This window comes from Medicago sativa, chromosome 2 (genome assembly GCF_051527215.1).
Source record: "Medicago sativa cultivar Bolivia chromosome 2, Bolivia_mono, whole genome shotgun sequence".
In the NCBI taxonomy this organism is placed as follows: Eukaryota; Viridiplantae; Streptophyta; class Magnoliopsida; order Fabales; family Fabaceae; genus Medicago; species Medicago sativa.
In genome coordinates this window covers 75,878,720-75,898,526 of record NC_140750.1, presented here as the reverse complement: position 1 = coordinate 75,898,526, position 19,807 = coordinate 75,878,720, and the positions used below count along the sequence as shown (strand labels likewise).

The 19,807-nt window shown below is 32.3% G+C and overlaps 2 protein-coding genes and 1 pseudogene across 3 annotated transcripts; 2 read left to right on the top strand and 1 right to left on the bottom strand.

Moving 5' to 3' along the window:
* The first annotated feature begins 10,853 nt into the window (after window positions 1-10,853).
* Window positions 10,854-12,903, top strand: LOC146950800 (uncharacterized). Its single transcript, XM_085748671.1, has 3 exons — window positions 10,854-10,874; window positions 11,053-11,154; window positions 11,839-12,903. Exons 1-3 carry the CDS (start codon window positions 10,854-10,856, stop codon window positions 12,097-12,099), a joined length of 384 nt encoding a protein of 127 aa, XP_085604797.1. The 3' UTR covers window positions 12,100-12,903.
* A 310-nt stretch (window positions 12,904-13,213) lies between these two features.
* On the bottom strand, window positions 13,214-15,738 carry LOC146950799 (oxoglutarate-dependent flavonoid 7-O-demethylase 1-like; annotated as a pseudogene). Its single transcript, XR_015027702.1, has 3 exons — window positions 14,953-15,738; window positions 13,851-14,175; window positions 13,214-13,471 (listed from the first exon to the last, which is right to left on the bottom strand). The product of XR_015027702.1 is annotated as an oxoglutarate-dependent flavonoid 7-O-demethylase 1-like (transcript).
* Window positions 15,739-17,175: 1,437 nt separating this feature from the next.
* Window positions 17,176-19,538, top strand: LOC146950798 (uncharacterized). The gene is made up of 2 exons (XM_085746777.1): window positions 17,176-17,539; window positions 17,587-19,538. Exon 2 carries the CDS (start codon window positions 18,331-18,333, stop codon window positions 19,402-19,404), a length of 1,074 nt encoding a protein of 357 aa, XP_085602903.1. The 5' UTR covers window positions 17,176-17,539; window positions 17,587-18,330; the 3' UTR covers window positions 19,405-19,538.
* Window positions 19,539-19,807: the final 269 nt, after the last annotated feature.

Here is a 19,807-nt window from a genome sequence, read left to right as displayed (position 1 = left end):
AACAAAAACAAACACCGTATTTCAATAGTAGAGATTATTGTTCTTCACAATTGAGACTATAACTTGATTGACATGACTTGACAAAAAAAAAAAAAGAGAAAACAAATATGTGTTTCTCAAAACTCGACCCATGTTCGTTCTTTCTTATTTTTGTTAAATAGACACTAAATTATAAATGAAATTCTATCTTCAAAATATTCTTTAAGATTATTTGAAAAATTGTAATAAATTACGAAATTTTTTCACGATCTTGATAGAAACAAGCAAATCACTATAAACACAATATTTGGCATCTCAAAGATCAGTCTCATAGCAGACCTAGGTTGTGGAAATATCATTAGGCGTCGACTAAGGCTCAAAGATCCAAATCAAGATGAGTTGCAAAATTTACCATTAACAATAAAAAAAGTTTAATTTATTTTAACTTAATACAACAATTTTTTTCACTTTCCTTAAAAAAAAAAAACAATTTTTTTCACTTACCGACATGTATGGCCGTGTGATCATTGAGTTAGACACATTTAAATAAGTGGTAAGATGTTTAAATTCCTTGACACTTGTGTATGTATATATATATATAGGGTTATGATAGAAGACACCTTTTGTGAAGGTGTCTTTTATCAAGTTACTCTATGCGCATTTGCGAAAAGACACCAACATACATTTATAAAGGTGTCTTTTAGCAAAGTTATAACTAAAAAGTGAAAATCACACCTTAAGGTGTGACTTGATAAAAGACACCACCAAAGGGTGGCTTGTAACATAACTCATATATATATATATATATATATATATATATATATATATATATATATATATATATATATATATGAGGTTTGCTAGAATACACCCACTAGTTTTTTTTATTAAGGTGTGATTTAGCAAATATATAACTAAAAAGTTGTTAAATACACCTTAAGGTGAATGTTGGTAAAACACACCATCTTAAAAAATAAGTGGGTGTACATTAGCAACTCCTATAGGCATTTGTTAGAATACACCCACTTGTTTTTTTAGAAGGTGTGTTTTAGCAAGCTATAACTAAAAAGTAGTTAAATGCACCTTAAGGTGTAGCTTGCTAAAACACTCCCACATAAAAACTAGTGGGTGTGTTCTAGCAAATCCCTATATATATATGATGACACTAGGTCATATAACACTTTTGTTATAGTTTTTATGTAATTTTGATTGAGTTCAGGTGATTATGCATGAGTTAGAAGCTGCAAAAAGACTGATTTTTTATGCTGAAGTTAGTAGGAAATCGTACTCCGATTTGTAGCATCGGAGTCCGATTTATGAAGCTGTTTTGTAACATTTGGTTCGTAAAAAATCGGGCTCCGATTTATGAAAATCGGGCTCCGATTTGGCAGACGCTCCAGCTAGAATCTGGGTTTAATGAAGCCATCGTGCTCCGATTTACAGCATCGGAGTACGATTTTTGCGTTTCTGGAAATTTTCCTATAAAAGGGAAGTTGTTTTCTGAAGGAGGGGGTCGAAATTTTGGAGAAAGAAATTGACTTTTGGAGCAGGAGATCTGGAGAGAAGGTTGGAGACCATCAAAACTCATATCCGGTTACCAATTTCATGTAATGAATCCTTCTTTCATATTAGTTATTTGTGCTTTAGCCATGAGTAGCTAGATCCTTTGTGATTAGGTCAAGAGATGATTTTGTTCTAGCTCATATGATGTAACCTGAAACTCTTACGTTTATGAATTTCAATCTAGTTTATTCAGCATATTTTGTTCTTAATGCTCTTATGATTCTGACCCAATATAATTGATCTAAGAGAATATATGACTACTGACACTAGCGTGTATCTCGGAAATATTTATGCTGTTCTTTCTAACGGACAATCTAGGGATAGAGCGTTGTTAGATAGTGACAATTGAATTAACGCACTAGTTAGCCTTTGATGATTATAGGTTCACCTAAGGGATTAGGGAATTATAATTAGAAAAGAGGGCTTAGGATCAAGGGATTGACCTAGGCTATTTTGTTAATGCGTCGTTGACTTTGTGACATTCATAGACTTAAGAAACAGGTTGCTAATATGAGCGATGAGCAGATGAATCAAATGACCTAATCACCTCTTCATATCATTTCTTAAACCAATTTTACTCGAACCATTTTATTTTAACTTGCAAATCAAATCAACTGCCTAGGGCAACCCCCCCCCCCCCCCCCCCCCCATTTTACAAACTTCCTTAATAATAATGACATTCCCGAGTAGAAGTTGAAACAGTCCCTGTGGATACGAATCTTATAAATTTTATTACTTCGATATAAGTTAGTACACTTGCTAATTTTGTATCAAGTTTTTGGCGCCGCTGCCGGGGACTGTTGAATCATTTCAGCTTGGAAATTTCGTTTTTGTTTAGGATTTCTGTCATTTACATTTTTTGTGTATATAGAAAAAAAAATTGAAAAAAAAATATGTTCTGATTTATGCTCTTCATGTTTACCTTATTGAACTCTGCTGCTAAAAAGTTTATCCGAGTTTTGCAGCTATGATAGACAGGTTAGTAGACAGGTTACGCCTTTATGACACAGAGGAGATTGTTACGTTGGAGTATGAAAATCATTTGCTTTCTTGGAAGATAGAACAACGGGACAATCAAATCTTGAAATTAAATGCAAGATGTGATCATGAGGAGAATCATCAGGGTAAAGATTGTGAAGGGCTGAGAGAGCGTATCAACATTGATTACAATACTCAGCTTAAAAATATTTTAGATGATTTCTTGATATTAAATCAAGTTTCATTTGAGAAATTTGAAGTTCAGTGTGGTGATCTTGTTGGGAAAGCGAAAGAATGTGAGAAGCAGCTGGTTGAGATAGAGACTGAGTGTAATGTTGTGGTAGAAGAAAATGCACAAATGAAGAGTGTTGGTCTCTACCTGAAGTCTCAACCAACGGGATTGGAAGAAACCATTCCTTTGCAAGGGTACATCTATTCTTCTTTAGGGTGGGATAACTCAAATGCCAAAAGTCTAGCAGCTGGATCATGGGAGCATCTGCTACTTTATATGAAGTTCATGGAATTCCTACCAAACAAGAGGAAGAAGAAGGGTGATATATTCTTTCTGTCATATTTGCCACCCTAACAGACCAGGCGTCAAGCTTAATGACGTAAAAGAAAGCGCTTGATGGGAGGCAACCCATCATATTTTCTAATTTCATTTATTTGGCTGGTATTTCTTTTCAAAAAAAAAAATGTGTGTGACTGCTGCTAGTGTTATGAATTCTGTATTCCCCTTTGTTTTGTAATTGCATCTGCACTTGTTTATTATTAATGAATTTGCTTTTTTCTTGAATTTTACCAGTCTAGTAGCATTTGTTCATCAATGGTTTATCAAAAGTTCAAGGAGGTAGAGCTTGCATGAGGTTCCTTTGTTGAAGTGTACGGCAGTGTGAATTTTGACAACTTCCATAAACCTCAGCCAGTAAGTTCCAAAGCCAAATCTTTGTTTTTCAATTTTCACAAAATATGAGTGTTCCATGCTAATACTATTTCTGGGACTTGCGAATTTTCTTTATGTCAATTGGTTACGTTACTTACACACTAAGGCAAAGTGCTTGTACCTTGAGCCTTTGAAGCCTACCTGTTGCATTGAATTTTTCCCATTTTAAGCCAATTTTGAGCCAATAGGTTAGACCCCGTTGTTTCGGTGACAAACCATATTACAAGCCTAGAGACCTTAGGATTTTAACCCAATTTTTGGAGTTAGGCAATTATTATGTGTTTGAAAAAGTCTAAGTTTGGGGTTGCTCATGGGATAGCAACATTTTAAGTTTGGGGTGAGGGATATAGAGAACATGAGTAAATAGATCACATTGTCTCAATTCAAAAATGAAAAAAAAAAATATATAAAGAAAAAAAAAATTCAATCAAGTTGATACCAAAAAAAAAAAATCAACTCAAAATAATGTTTGTATATAATTATGAAATAAATTGAGACAAAGACTTGTAAATTGACTGATCCGGAACTTCTATTGTGTTCTCTAGTTCTCAAATTTAAGCAAATTATTTCAGGTTGTGGTTTTCCAAATTGCCAAAGTAAGTAGGAAATGCTTAACTCCAATTTGTTATTTTAAGCCTACTTCCCAAATAATCCCACCTGTGACCTTAGCCCCGTTACACCCTGAAAGTCCTTAAAAGTGTGTATTGTAATGTAACTTTGATTGATGTTTAGAAGCTTTTCAAGTTTTGGCAAAATAGTGGTTAGTGTGTCGACTGTGTGAACCTTTTCAATGATGTTGCATGAAGTTGTGGAATTAATGTTATGTCAAGCAAGTTAGCCCACTAATGCTAACTAGAAGATGAACTTTTGATTTACCATTGATGAGGTACTTGCTATTTTACTGTTAAAGTCCATTTTTAAAGTAAGTTCCTTGAGGACAAGTAACGATGCAAGTTTGGGGTTGTGATGACACTAGGTCATATAACACTTTTGTTATAGTTTTTATGTAATTTTGATTGAGTTCAGGTGATTATGCATGAGTTAGAAGCTGCAAAAAGACTGATTTTTTATGCTGAAGTTAGTAGGAAATCGTACTCCGATTTGTAGCATCGGAGTCCGATTTATGAAGCTGTTTTGTAACATTTGGTTCGTAAAAAATCGGGCTCCGATTTATGAAAATCGGGCTCCGATTTGGCAGACGCTCCAGCTAGAATCTGGGTTTAATGAAGCCATCGTGCTCCGATTTACAGCATCGGAGTACGATTTTTGCGTTTCTGGAAATTTTCCTATAAAAGGGAAGTTGTTTTCTGAAGGAGGGGGTCGAAATTTTGGAGAAAGAAATTGACTTTTGGAGCAGGAGATCTGGAGAGAAGGTTGGAGACCATCAAAACTCATATCCGGTTACCAATTTCATGTAATGAATCCTTCTTTCATATTAGTTATTTGTGCTTTAGCCATGAGTAGCTAGATCCTTTGTGATTAGGTCAAGAGATGATTTTGTTCTAGCTCATATGATGTAACCTGAAACTCTTACGTTTATGAATTTCAATCTAGTTTATTCAGCATATTTTGTTCTTAATGCTCTTATGATTCTGACCCAATATAATTGATCTAAGAGAATATATGACTACTGACACTAGCGTGTATCTCGGAAATATTTATGCTGTTCTTTCTAACGGACAATCTAGGGATAGAGCGTTGTTAGATAGTGACAATTGAATTAACGCACTAGTTAGCCTTTGATGATTATAGGTTCACCTAAGGGATTAGGGAATTATAATTAGAAAAGAGGGCTTAGGATCAAGGGATTGACCTAGGCTATTTTGTTAATGCGTCGTTGACTTTGTGACATTCATAGACTTAAGAAACAGGTTGCTAATATGAGCGATGAGCAGATGAATCAAATGACCTAATCACCTCTTCATATCATTTCTTAAACCAATTTTACTCGAACCATTTTATTTTAACTTGCAAATCAAATCAACTGCCTAGGGCAACCCCCCCCCCCCCCCCCCCCCCCCCCCCCCCCCCCCCCCCCCCCATTTTACAAACTTCCTTAATAATAATGACATTCCCGAGTAGAAGTTGAAACAGTCCCTGTGGATACGAATCTTATAAATTTTATTACTTCGATATAAGTTAGTACACTTGCTAATTTTGTATCAAGTTTTATATGAGTTATGATAGAAGACACCTTTTATGAAGGTGTCTTTTATCAAAGTTATAACTAAAAAGTGAAAATCACACCTTAAGGTGTGACTTGATAAAAGACACCACCCATATACATATACATATATATATATATATATATATATATATATATATATATATATATATATATATATATATATATATATATATAGGGTTTTGCTAGAAGACATATGGGTTTTGCTAGAAGACACATTTTATGAAGGTGTCTTTTAGGAAAGTTATAACTAAAAAGTGAAAATCACACTTTGAGATGTGGGTTGCTAAAAGACACCTTCATGGGTGGCTTCTAGCAAAACCCTATATATATATATATATATATATATATATATATATATATATATATACATACACACACACACACACACACACACACACACACACACACACACACACACATAGGGGGCTGTTAACTTGCACCCACCTAAAAACACTATGGTGCAAGTTAACAAGCTGTACCTACTTGTACTTTACTAAAACACCATTTTGTCTCTATTAAACTTTATTTTAATTAAAAGACATTTTTGTAAATAACATAAATAATATTTGTTTATAATAGAAAAACATGGGTGTTTTGGTAAATAACTTGTAGATGCAGCTTGTTAACTTGCACATACTTCTACTTTACTAAAACACCTTTTTGTCTTTATTAAACTTTATTTTAATTAAAAGTACATTTTTGTAAATAGCATAAATAATATTTTTTATAATAGAAAAACATGGGTGTTTTGGTAAATAACTAATAGGTGCAGCTTGTTAACTTGCACCTTAGTGTTTTTAGGTGGGTGCAAGTTAACAGCCCATATATATATATATATATATATATATATATATATATATATATATATATATATAGGTGTCTTTTAGCAAGTTATTCTATGAGCATTTGCTAAAAGACACCAACTAATTTTTATGAAGGTGTCTTTTAGCAAAGTTATAACTTTTTTTTTTTTGAAAGAAGCAAAGTTATAACTAAAAAGTGAAAATCACACCTTGAGGTGTGGGTTGCTAAAAGACACATTCATGGATGGCTTCTAGCAAAACTCATATATATATATATATATATATATATATATATATATATATATATATATATATATATATTAAAAATAATAATTAAGAGGAGGGAAATAAATTAATCAATACTTTTTTTGTGGTGGTCGGAGTTTGAACCCGGACCTTGCATATATTATGCATTGTTCAAACCAACTGATTTAAACTCACGAGGACAAATTAATCTAGCGATAGATATATTTCATAATTATATATCACGGTGTTTAAAAAGGGTCTCTAACCTAAAAAAAAACTCATTTTTAGTAAAACACCACATTCCCTCATGGCCTCACCCACCTCCTCCTCGTCATCTATATCTTTGGAGTAATGATATTTTGACATCCATTTGATGACAACTTTGTTGACAACCTTATTTTTCTCACTTCTTATTGGTCAAAAACAATGGAGAGGAAAAGGAAGAGAGATGATAACAATATCATGTGAGTATGAAAGAGAAAATTGTCCAAAAATTGTCAAAAAATGGTTGTCAAAATATCATTTCTCATGTCTTTTTGTGTGTGTGTGACAAAATGCACCATTTTGCTAAAAATGGTAAAAATCTATCCCTGGATCACCTTTTACGAGGTCCACATTTGGAGACTCGTTAAAAAACATTTTGTTTAAACATTGCTTTTGCATAATTTAATGGATATATTTTTTATACTACCAATTTATCATAACAGTTTAATTATTAAAAAGTTTGATTTTCACCATATATAACTTAAAAGTCATATACGTGAATAGTTTGTGATTAACTGACGGTATAAAATGTTTTTACCCTTATAGTGCATCATAGTTATTTTCTAACTAATATAGTTCATAATAGAAGTTAAAAAAAAACTAATTTATCTCTTGTTAAAAAAAATTCTAAAATTTTGTGAAAGAAATTCTTATGTTATTCTAAACATGTCTGTAAAAACTAATTCAAAAATCTAAAAAGCGCACATGTGTTGACTTAAAAATTGAGATAAAAAAAAATAAAAAGACACCTTCATGTGTTTAAACATTGCTTTTGCATGATAGAAAATATTTGATACACCATGGTTTGAAGAAATTTTTTAGAGGGATTAAAAACGAAATTTGATATATTTATATAGACTAGAAACTTATTTAACTCTACAAACTTGCTAAAAAAAACTTTACAAACCTACCTTTTAAATAAATGAGATTAGATTTTTTATCTTATTTTTTTGAGTAAAACTAATATCTACGAGCATTAAATAAAGATAAAAATCATACCCCGGCCTTGGTCGAGCCCTTTAACTTGTTTGGGCATTAGTTAACTACTTTTTGTTTTTCATTTTTCGACATTGACACACCTTGTATATTTTTAGTGGTCTCTTAGGTACATCTTGTGCTTTGGAACAGCTATTGTTGTGGTTATATAATTTCATTTTGACTTCTTAAAAAAAAAATCATATCCCAATCAAAAAATAAAATAAAATAAAATAAAATAAAGATCAAACGAGGCTCAAATAATACTGGCCTAAGTACCAGAATATGAAGTATCTCATGATTCAATCTAAAGCACGACATGTTCCTGATGTAAACAGGGAAAGCAAACTAATCAAACCTTAAACAGTACTAAGAACATATAAACATGCCTCCTCGATCTGACTTTTTGCCTCTATTCAAAAGCCAATTAAGCAGGAAAACAATCAACGGATTTTGTATGCTTTTGTTTGGACTAGGAATTAAGTGATGTATATTTATTTGTGGTCCCTTTGGCAACAAGGAACTTCTCAATAGTAAGTAGCTTTACATTTACGAGATGGTCCCTCTTGGAGTGAAGCTCAAAACTATTGGTCTTTCAAGAGGTTTTCTCGATTTGGGTTATGAAGCTCTATGCATACCTTGTGATATGTGATGAACATAATCCGGACAAGGTGGTCCTTATTATGGCCTCAGTGGCTAAGGGTCGTTATAGGGAGGAACTTTTCCGACCCTAATGTCACTTCGGTTGTATACATTTGGTAAACACAATTTTCTGATGTTTGGATGTATGTTTTTGGACAAAAATTTGATGTTTGTTCGTTATTGGCCCATGACTTGTGAGGGATCCGGAGAATTATCAGGTTGAACTTTGATTAATTAAACAAGTAGAATAGACGTCACATTTTAACCCAAAATATTAAAGGAGGAGTATATCAATGTTTGTTACAAGGTTGACAGTGAATTATCCCTACGATAAATATGGTAACTTCTTGTAACTTCCAATATTTTGAAGTGAAAAAGTGATACTCTTACTCGCACTCTATATACCAACATTCTACTAGGCTCTTATTCCTTATGATTTCTTTGTTCCTTTTGTGTTCCCTTTGGCCTATACCCATTCTCCAATGCACACAAAATCCGACTTTTAAATTGTTTTTCTCTTGCCTCAATTTCAATACCAAACACATCCGAAATGTATTTTGTACGGTGTTGAATACTTTTTTTGTGTGTCTAAATAACACACCTGATAATAGGATATAAGAAAGAAGTTCAAGATTTAGACTAGACAAAATACTATGCTTTAATTCTCTCCCTATCTAGTATCTCTTTTTTATACTAATATGTCTATGCACTCTGTTTTCATGATCTCCAAGATTGAAATATACAAATCTAACACTTACAACACTATTTACTAGAAGTATATAAAAAAATTATTGAACAACCATGAGCATAAATCAGTTGTTGGACATCCGTTTGTAGGGCGCTAGTTCGAACCTGCGACTCTCAACTTATTCACACTTATATTTTAGCCGCTAGAAGACTTAACCATTAAATGAAAGATTGAACAACCTATTTATACCATATTCACTTATGGAAAAGTGTTGTCAATGTGCATGTATTATACATGTAAAATCAGGGCCGTTCCTACGAATATGGAGGCTCGGTGCTGGAATTGAAATGAGGCCCATAATAAAATAAAGATGTATTTTTTTTAAAAGAACAATGTCAGTGTTGTTTTGGAAAGGGGAAAACGTTAATCTTTATTTGAACTTGTCAGCCTCATAAAATTAAATCATAAATCAGCCAATTTAGCAATTTGAAAAACTCATAAAATTAATCTCTATTTGAAGAACTCATAAAATTAATCTCTATCAATCTCTATTCCAGCATTTAGCAATTTTAACATTCAACAAAAATCAGCCAATTCCATGAAAGGAAGTAAAAGAAAAACGAAACACTGATGGTGAGAGGAATGGAACGCGAGTTAATATGTATTAGAGAAAGAGTATTTTTTTTTTTTTGAGTGGGGGTACTGAGCTATAATTTTTTTTTGGAGGCCCATACCCTGAAGAGGCTCGGTGCTATAGCGCTGCTTGCACCCCTAGGGTCCGGCCCTGTGTAAAATAATGTACCTAACATTGATATGGAAACTACTACTACAACTATTTTTTGACAAGAAACAATAGTCCTACGTACCACCATTGCCTTTACTTTAGGAATATGCATCGTAATAAACGAACGGCAACTTGTTTCTTCAAAAAAAAAAAAAACGAACGGCAACTTGAAAAGTGTGAATTGAGAGACAAAACCATGGCCAATGACAAGATAACATGTTTTGCTTTCGGCTCTTGCTTTCTCTTTCCCCTCACCTCATTTTCTATGCTTTCTTTCATTTTCCTCTTTAATTCTACTAGTAACTTAGCAGCAAACACAAAATCCTTTGCCTGTTTCTTTCTCTTGCAAAATCCAAGAAAAGCAGAAAGTGTGTGTGTGGGAGAGAGAGAAAGAGGATGGTAAGATTTTCAACCATACTGCACTACACTGCTACCCTTGTTAAAAAGAAGAAGAAAAAAGACATGCTTCTTCTGATTCGCCAAGAGACAAGGTCCCATATAAAAAAACAAAACAACAAAAGGTTAAAATTTCAAAAGCAGTACCAAAATCCCAATAGGAATCTATCTATCTATCTATCTTCCTCTTCAACCGTGCAGCCTGATCGCACATTACTTCTTTCCTCTCTCTATCCCATTCTCTCTTACTCCTTTTTATGCTCACTCTCCTTTCATATCTTCTCCTCTTTCTCTTTCCTAAGTGAGACATAAATCTTACATAGACAGACAACACAAACCAGCATTTTTCTCAGCTTCATTCTGGCATGAGTTTATATATAGTTATATATGCTAATGGGATTTTTATGCGAGGATCATATCATTCTGTAAGTCCTCTTAACTAACTCTATGACTGTTTTTCTTGTCCATTGATCAAAAGGGTAATTGGAGAATTTATTGATAGAGTACAATTTTTTCTGTTTCTGTTTCTGTTTCTTTATCTTTTCTTCTTCTGTCCAAAACATATATAGCAGCAGCAGCTTTTACATTAATAGATGAGACAAGTGTAACTACACAGATTTCTTCCCAGTTGAACATCCTATGGAGCCACCGGATGAAGATCGTCCGGTGAAATGTCCAATGCCTGAATCATCTTCAGTCATTAGTGTAAGCATGTGTTATTCATTAAGATGGCAAAGCATGCTTTGCATGGAAAAGAATATTAAACAATGCAGCATTATTGTTCTTTATGTTTGCTTTATGCTTTATTGCACATGATATATTTCTACATTTTGCTTCTAGTCGTGTTCATATAATAATGTGTCACTAGACACTAGGCTAAGGGACCAATTTAGAAATTTCAGGTGGTATACTTTATCTACAATATAATAATAAATAATAAAACTAAAAGGACTAGAATCAGCTTTTAAATGGTGTCTATGAATTCTGTATAATACACAGTACACGCACAATGACAATATTTTTTCAGCCTGTGATATATCTATCCAAATATTCATTAGACATTTTGGACTAGGGGTACACCCTTTGCAGCTTCTCTTTCTGGGGTATACCCTTTGCAGCTTCTCTTTCTACCTCTGAACGAACAGAATTCTATAATCAAAATGAATCCTAGAACTAGAATGATTTCCTTGGTAGCAGTTGTTAAATGTCAAACAATTATTGACAAATGTTTGGCAACAATTTACCGGTCATTCTGGAAACTACTGATGCCATTTTATCTTCATGCTTGATTTCACTAAAACTTGTTTGGATTCTTTAGGAAAGAAGAATTTTGCAGTTCATTCTGAAGTTCAGGGAAGAATGAATATCTGACAAGCATGACTTTTACAGGATGAAAGGATGCATGAAAAGAGGAACACAGAAAGTATAAGGAAGAGAGGGGAGATGTCTGGGTCTGGACAAAGAACAGCTGGCATGGACACAGATGCCCCAGCTCGAGGAGTGCGAAAGCGGCATCACACCCTCACTCATGGATCATCAGGAGACATTGTGATGACTCCATTGATGAGAATGCCACATCTCCCTCCTTTACAATCCCAGAATATCACTATTTTCCAAGTGCTTCAGCAGTTGGACAAGTTTGAGTCTTAACAAAGAATTAAACATGAATCATATTACTTATTTAAATACGTTCATTTGAAATATAAACTTTTAAACAAGCTAACAACTCATTTATGCCTTTCAAAAGGCCACCTTTAGATCCAAAAAATAAACTTATGACTGACTACATGCCATACCTAGACCTTAATTTTCTTTGACAGACCAATCTTAAGTCTTGCAAAATCTAGTCCGACACAACGTATTCTCACCTCTACACAAACCTCCATGTGTCTATTTATCACTGGTCCGTACTTTTAAGTTTTTCCAAGCTCTATTTTCCTCTTTTAAATGATTTAGCTTTTATATATAAATTTAGTTCTCTTATTTTGACTCATTTATGATTTTATAATATGACTATTTTAAAATTCATGATTTAGTCTTCAATCTTTAAAATATAACATTTTACTCACATATACATTTAGACCTAATTTTCATAGTGATGTGATAAGTGAGATGTGTTTTTTTTACCCTAAAGTGAGATGTCTACTATAATTAAACTAAACTGATGACATAAATAAATTGTTAATATTTTATTTTTAGCCAATGTGTTTGCCTAAAATTTTATTGTTAATGTCCTCCGGTTATATGGTACACCATTTATTGTAATAGTATGCGTTTTAGTCTTTGAAATTGTAACCTTTGTCGATTTCGTCTTTTAAATTTAGAGTCCGTTTGGATTAGGTTTATTTTGAACTTATACAAAACAATTTATGCATATAAATAAGCTTTTTATGTATTATTGAATTGACAATGATATAAATAAGTTGTAGAGTTGAATTGGTTATTACTCCTCCTATATTTGTTGTTTCTTTTCTTGTGTTTCTTACTCCTTTTGTGTTTCTTGATATTGATAACGCCATAGGATGTTAGAATAGCAAATCTGATTGTGAAGTAAGAAGATGAATTCCACAAGAAGACATTGATTAATCACAAAGTTCATTTATTTTTTATTTATATACGTTGTGACATGCACACTTTGCTCATCATTAATCCAGTCTATACAATACTATAGTTAATTAAGTTTAAGTAGAATAATTTATTATTACCAGTATGCTTAACTATTCACTTTCCAACCCAATTCCTTAATTGTTCTAGTAAATTGTTATTATTCTCCACTCTTTGTGATCTTCATTTCATTTAGATATGATTTTCCACGGAGCTCTTGTGAGAAGTACCCATTGAAGTGGTCCACGACACTAATTCTTCTAAACTGTGCTGGTCTTTCTTAAGGAACAAGACTTGGTGCTGGAGCTAACATTGCTTTCATGTTAGGGCCATAAAATGTAGCTAGGGAAATCCTCTCCTTCTCCGAATTAACTGTTGCTCGATGCTCAATGCTTGGGTAAATTCCATTCGTTATAATCTGCAAATAAAACCATTTTGGTTCAATTTTATTGCAATGATTGTCAATGCAAATATTCAAATTTTTGCTTTTGATACTTGTTTTATATTAGTCCATAAAAATTTATATATGTTGGAATGATGGATGAAATATGTAGAATATTTGATTTTGATCCCTGCAATATGAGCTATATATTAAGGACTAAACTAAATATCACACTCATATTACAAAGACTTTCAACATGAACAAATTTTACGGGGTTTAAAACAGAACAACGTATATCTTGAAGGGCTAAAAGCAAAAATTTGTATATTTACATGAAACCAAAAATATTTTCAACTTTGATATAATCATCAAATGAAACTGGGACAAAAACTTAGGAATGATTTTAGCCATATACCTCTAACATGTCTCCGATGTTGATGATGAAAGCATTAGGCAGGGGTTTAACAAGAATCCACTGTCCAGCCTTTCTTATTTGAAGGCCATCTATATCACTGGATTGAAGAAGGATGGTTAGGCCACCAGCATCAGAATGAGATTTTAGGCAAATGACTCGCTCTGGTTGGGGGCATGGAGGATAATAATTCACCCTTATCATTTGAGTTCCTATGTTGAATAACACTGTCATTTCCTTGGGATTTATTCCAAGAGCATTTGCCATAAGTTCGATGATTTTGATGGTAAGTTTTTCCAACTCTACAGAATACACCTCTAAATTTTCTCTGCATTTGAATAAGGATGATAATGTCACTGACGCAAATAATCATCAATCAACATGATAAATTAATTTGTGTGAAAACTGAAAACTAAATGGAGACTTGTTTGAAAGTTAAAGAGGCCAAATGATTTTTTCCATTGAGGTCCCTGTATCAATGAAGTGATGTTACAATATCTAAAGTAGATATCATGAAATGGTATTCTAACAAATAATTGACCATTTTATGAAAAACTAGTAACATACCCGTGCATCCGCACGGGTACTGGTTGGGCGTGGATGATTTTTTGCAGTTTGAACTTGACATTATGTATTTGTGAGCAATATAAATTTAGAGCATTTAAAAGTTAATTATTAGTAATTTTGTAATTTATAGAAAATGTATATAAAAAAATGTTTATTAAAAAAATGAATTTAAAAAATGAGCATTATGTATTTGGTTGGACCTTCCGCTCACACTAGTTAGTAGTTACGACTTTCATTCAAGTCTAGAATTTCACAGGCTACATGAAATTGAAAATTTAATTGTAAATCTTTTGTTGAGTGTTCTCTCTTGTCTTGCACGAAGCATGTCTTTCCTAAGTTAAATTTAATCTTCAACTATATATCTCAACTACAATGATGCCTGAAGTATGAAAACTAAAGTTCCTATCAATAGCTAAACTTCTTAAAAATTAAATATCAAATGATCATATCATATGGCAATGTACAAATGCAAAACAGAGAAAGACAAAATAAAATGAAAAGCATCCAAATCAAAAAAGAAAGAAGAGAGATAGAGAACCTGAATGATTGGGGGATTTGGTTGAATAGATAGGGTTTCCTCAAGTGAGGAGGTAGAGTGCTCAAGAAAAAAGTATCTGCCCATTCTAGTTTCTGTTCTTCAGATAAAACGAAGGATTGACCAAATCCCTCCATCTCTCCTTCTATCTGCCATATATTCTTCTTTTCTTCCATTGAAAGTTCAAACAAAGCTTTAGCCCCTCTCTTCATATTTTCCACCAAGGAAGTACTTATTCCATGATTAACCAGCTACAATAATTTTATTATTAGAGTTGATTTTTTTTTTGAAGGATTTATTATTAGAGTTGATAAAAGTCTGCATCAATATATACATGTGCGTAGTGTGCACATTTATTTACTTAATAATTAAAATACTAATAGATGAGTTTAATCTTACTTAATAAAAATGTTGAGCAGTCTGATGGGAGTATTTGAAACCCTAGCCCGCCATTTGCAAGGCTTACCCATCCCCACTCCTTTTAATTAGCGTGTTCTACTACTAGAAAATAGTGCATTCTGCAAATAATTAATGTAAACAAAAAAATGTGCCAGACTTTTGCTAGATAAAAGTGAGCGTGATTTTCCAAGCTACTCCCTCCGTCCCGGAATATCTGACCCATTTACTAAAAAAAAAAGTGTCCCAAAATAACTGACTCATTTCAATTTTCAATACAATTTTCATCATTTTCAATATAATATAACTCTAATACTACTTTCATCATTCCCAATATAATATATTCCACTTTCCCCTTTATTTATACATTTTTCTTACTCTGTGTGAAAAACCAAACGGATGGAGTATTATCAATTAATGTGGGCTCCGTGTTTTCTTTGTTTCTACATAGATACCCGTCGTCTTATTTTTAAACAACCTGTTATTACGTTCAAACCACATAACCCAAACGCATAAAAGCCACAAAAGTTGCATAAAGAAACGTCTTGTCGTCGACCCGCCTGACAGATAAGTAAACTGATGAAAATGGTCAGCTATATCAAAAGGATCAACCCCAGAGACCCCAATCCAATCACAAACAAGGAACCATAAATCACGAAAAATGGTACAAGAAACAAACAAATGTTATGCCGTTTCCATTTCACCGCACCCAATCACAAACAAATGACTATTGAAAATTGACACACACAACTAAAGGAGTCAGGGTATGAACACCAAACAGGGTGTCCGATCAAACAATTTCAACTCATCTGATTATTGATTTAAATTAGATTTTCAATTAATTAAATCATCAATGGTTTGATTGTTACTCGTAACTAAAATAAATAAATAAATGCTAACAAATACTTTAAACACTTATTAGAATCCAATTTAATTTTGTACAAAAAAAATCCAATTTAATAATAATGTTTTGGCAATTGTGTAGTCGATATTTTAAAATTGTAAACATAATTATTTTTAGGGAAAAAGATTAAAAATGTTTCAACATAAAACTTTTATTTATTTACTTCAAAAATGATGTTGGCATAATCGAATAGATAGATATTGATTCACATTGACCAAATTATAGTCTTTCATATCAATCAAATACCAACATTTGACCAAATATTAGAGTGTATATATATATGTGTGTGTGTGGACAAACCATAGATCCATATTCTTTCATCAAGCAAAAAGAAAAATATTTGCACAAAAGGTTCATGTGTCACAAAAAACCGAAAGATTAAGAGTTACCATCTCTTTGATGGAAGGGCAGGAGTTTAATCATATCAATCACTACCTATATCCTTTAAAATCTCCTAAAAAAACCAATATCTTTTAAAATAATTCATGTATTATTAGTCTTTTACATATTCAACGAGGGAAAAAGATCAAAGTTTCCCCTTAAAAAAAAAATAAAGTTAGTAAGTGTTGATTAAAGTACCTTTAAAAAAAGTGTTAATTAAATATACCACGATATGATATTTTTTTTAATTATTATGCATCATTAATCTAGTCAAAAAGAATTATGAATCATTAACTATATACCAACTATGTTGATAAATTCGAATCCAGTCAAGTATGCAACAATGTAAATGTTTTTACGAAAATATATTTATTGTTATAATAAATTATATAAAACATAATTATTAGGTTGAAATACCTATCAATAATTATCCATTACCTACTACCAAAGTAAATGCCAAATTAGTGTAGTAAGTAAATAATTTGACACATGTAATAGTGGTATATTTAGTAGTATAAATACCACACTTTGGTTCATGTAAATACACACCAATATATTGAGAAATCAAAACATATATTCCTACTTCTTTCTCTCTTAATTTTCTTAGTTTGGAAAACTAGTTTCTTCAAAATTTTCTAAATCTTTAACATGTTATCAGCACGATCGTTTCTACCGTAAGTTTACGCTACTGCTAGGTATGTTATCTATACTCATCACCTTGATATCATCACTTAATATTGCTATGTATATCATTTATCTTTATCATCTTAATATTGTTATTATTATTTTAAGTGGTGGTATAAAACCCCATATATACTATATTATCACGAAAGATAATTTCGAGTAGTGATACTAACCTTTATATTTAATGGAGGTTAAAACCCCATCTAACTTTTATATTTAATGGAGGTCTAAAAACCCCATCTAATCTAATTTTAATTTCATGTTTAATGGAGGTCTAAAAACCCCATTTAATCTAATTTTAATTTCATGCTTAGTGGAGGTCTAAAAACCCCATCTAATCTAATTTTAATTTCATGCATAGTGGAGGTCTAAAAACCCCATTTATAATATTGATTCATGAGACAAATAAATAAAATTTAATGTGATTATCATATGTATTCATTTGCTATATATGTTGTCTTATATTTTTCTTTACTACTCATGTGTCATAAATTAGATGATATTTAACACTGAAAAATATTTTTCTCATTATCCAACGGTCATGAACAGTGAAATTAACGGTCATGAACAGTGATTTCAACGGTCATGAACATTGATTTCAACGGTCATGAACAGTATTTTAACGGCTATGAACAGTGTTTTTAACGGTAACAATAACGGTCATTTTTACAAAATTCACTCTATAAATACCTCACATTCATTCATAATTTTCACATCTCAAAATATTTACTCATTCTTACAAAATGGCTAAAATTCTTTTCCTATGCATCACTCTATTTGTGTTTATTGTGTTCTTCTTCCTTTTCACCCATATTGAAGAAATAGGAGAAGATGTTGTAGGATTAGCTATAATTTGCGTTTTACCATTATTAGTCTTTGCTTGTGTGATTACTTTTTGTTTTCGTGGAGGCTTAGATTAAAATATTATATTATCATGTTTTTGTAATCGTTGCTATTAAATAAAATGATATTTTTATTTTTGTCATAGTATATATATATATATATATATATATTAAATGTTGATTATGCTCTTCTGTATTTTAGATATAATCATGTCAAATGTTAAGCATCAATTCAAAATTTTAAGCATAACTGGCGACAACTACATAACCTGGAACAACAACTTAATTGAGTATCTTGCATGTGAGGGACTCGACAAGATTCTTGAGGGAGACGATTTGGGAGATGTCCCAGAGGAATTGGCAAAGAAAAAATCAAAAGTAAATCGTATAATCAAGCACCACATTGATGATGGATTACAAACAGAGTATTCAAATGCAAAAGATCCCAAGATCTTATGGGACAAAATTAAGGCAAGATTTGGGCATCAGAAGAAAGTCTTATTGCCCTCATTAATGGATCAATGGAACAAATTAAGGTTCCAAGATTATAAAACTATTGTTGCATATAACTCTGCCATGCATCAAATTATTGCACAATTAGAATTTTGTGGCAAAACTATAACTGAAAAGGAAAAGTTGGAGAAAACATTCTCAACTTTCCATGCATCTCAAGTGATATTGCAACAACAATATAGAATGAGAGAATTTACTGAATACTCTGATTTGGTTGCAGCCCTTCTAGTGGCTGAACAAAATAACGAGCTGCTCATTAAAAACCATCAGTTGCGTCCTACAGGAACAATGGCGTATCCTGAAATAAACGCCACAACTTTTAATCAAGGGCGTGGTGGTTATAATCGCCAAAGAGGACGTGGTGGCTATGCTCGTTTTGGTGGTCGTGGACGAGGTAGAAATCATGGTCGAAACCATTTTCGTGGTGGAGGTCGTGGAAGAGGTTATATGAATTACATGCCTCTCAAATATGACCAATCAAACAAAAATCATCAGGGTAAAGGTAAAAACATCCAGGAAGGTCCCTCTAGAAATCATGATGATGGTTGTTATAGATGCGGAAAGAAAGGTCATTGGGCTAAAGCATGCAGGACACCAGAGTATCTATGTAAAAGATACAAAGAATCTGTGGATGGAAAGGAAAGGGAAGTTAATTTTAATGAAATTAAACCAAAGAATGACACTACCTGTCTTGAAGCTGCTGATTTTGTTGAAGAAGAATTCAATATGGATTAACTAATTAGTTAAAATATATATGTATTTGAATAATGTGTGATGTGTATATTTTTAAGTATTTGCATGTTGTGTGATTTGTATAATACATAATATTTTCACGGTCTAATATTGCTAAATATGTTGTTTTTGCTTTACTATTTCTTTCTTTAATCTTATTTTTTTAGAAATGGATCATGGCAAAGATATTTGCATTCCAGACAGTGGAACTACCCATACGATCCTCAAAAGTAAGAAATATTTCACCAAAATATTTCCTACTAAAGGTGTGATAAACACAATATCAGGTCCTGCAGATTTAATTGAAGGAACATGTAATGCTATATTCATGCTACCAAATGGGACGAAGTTTGTCATTAATAATGCTCTATACTCTCCAAAATCAAAGAGAAATTTGTTGAGTTTT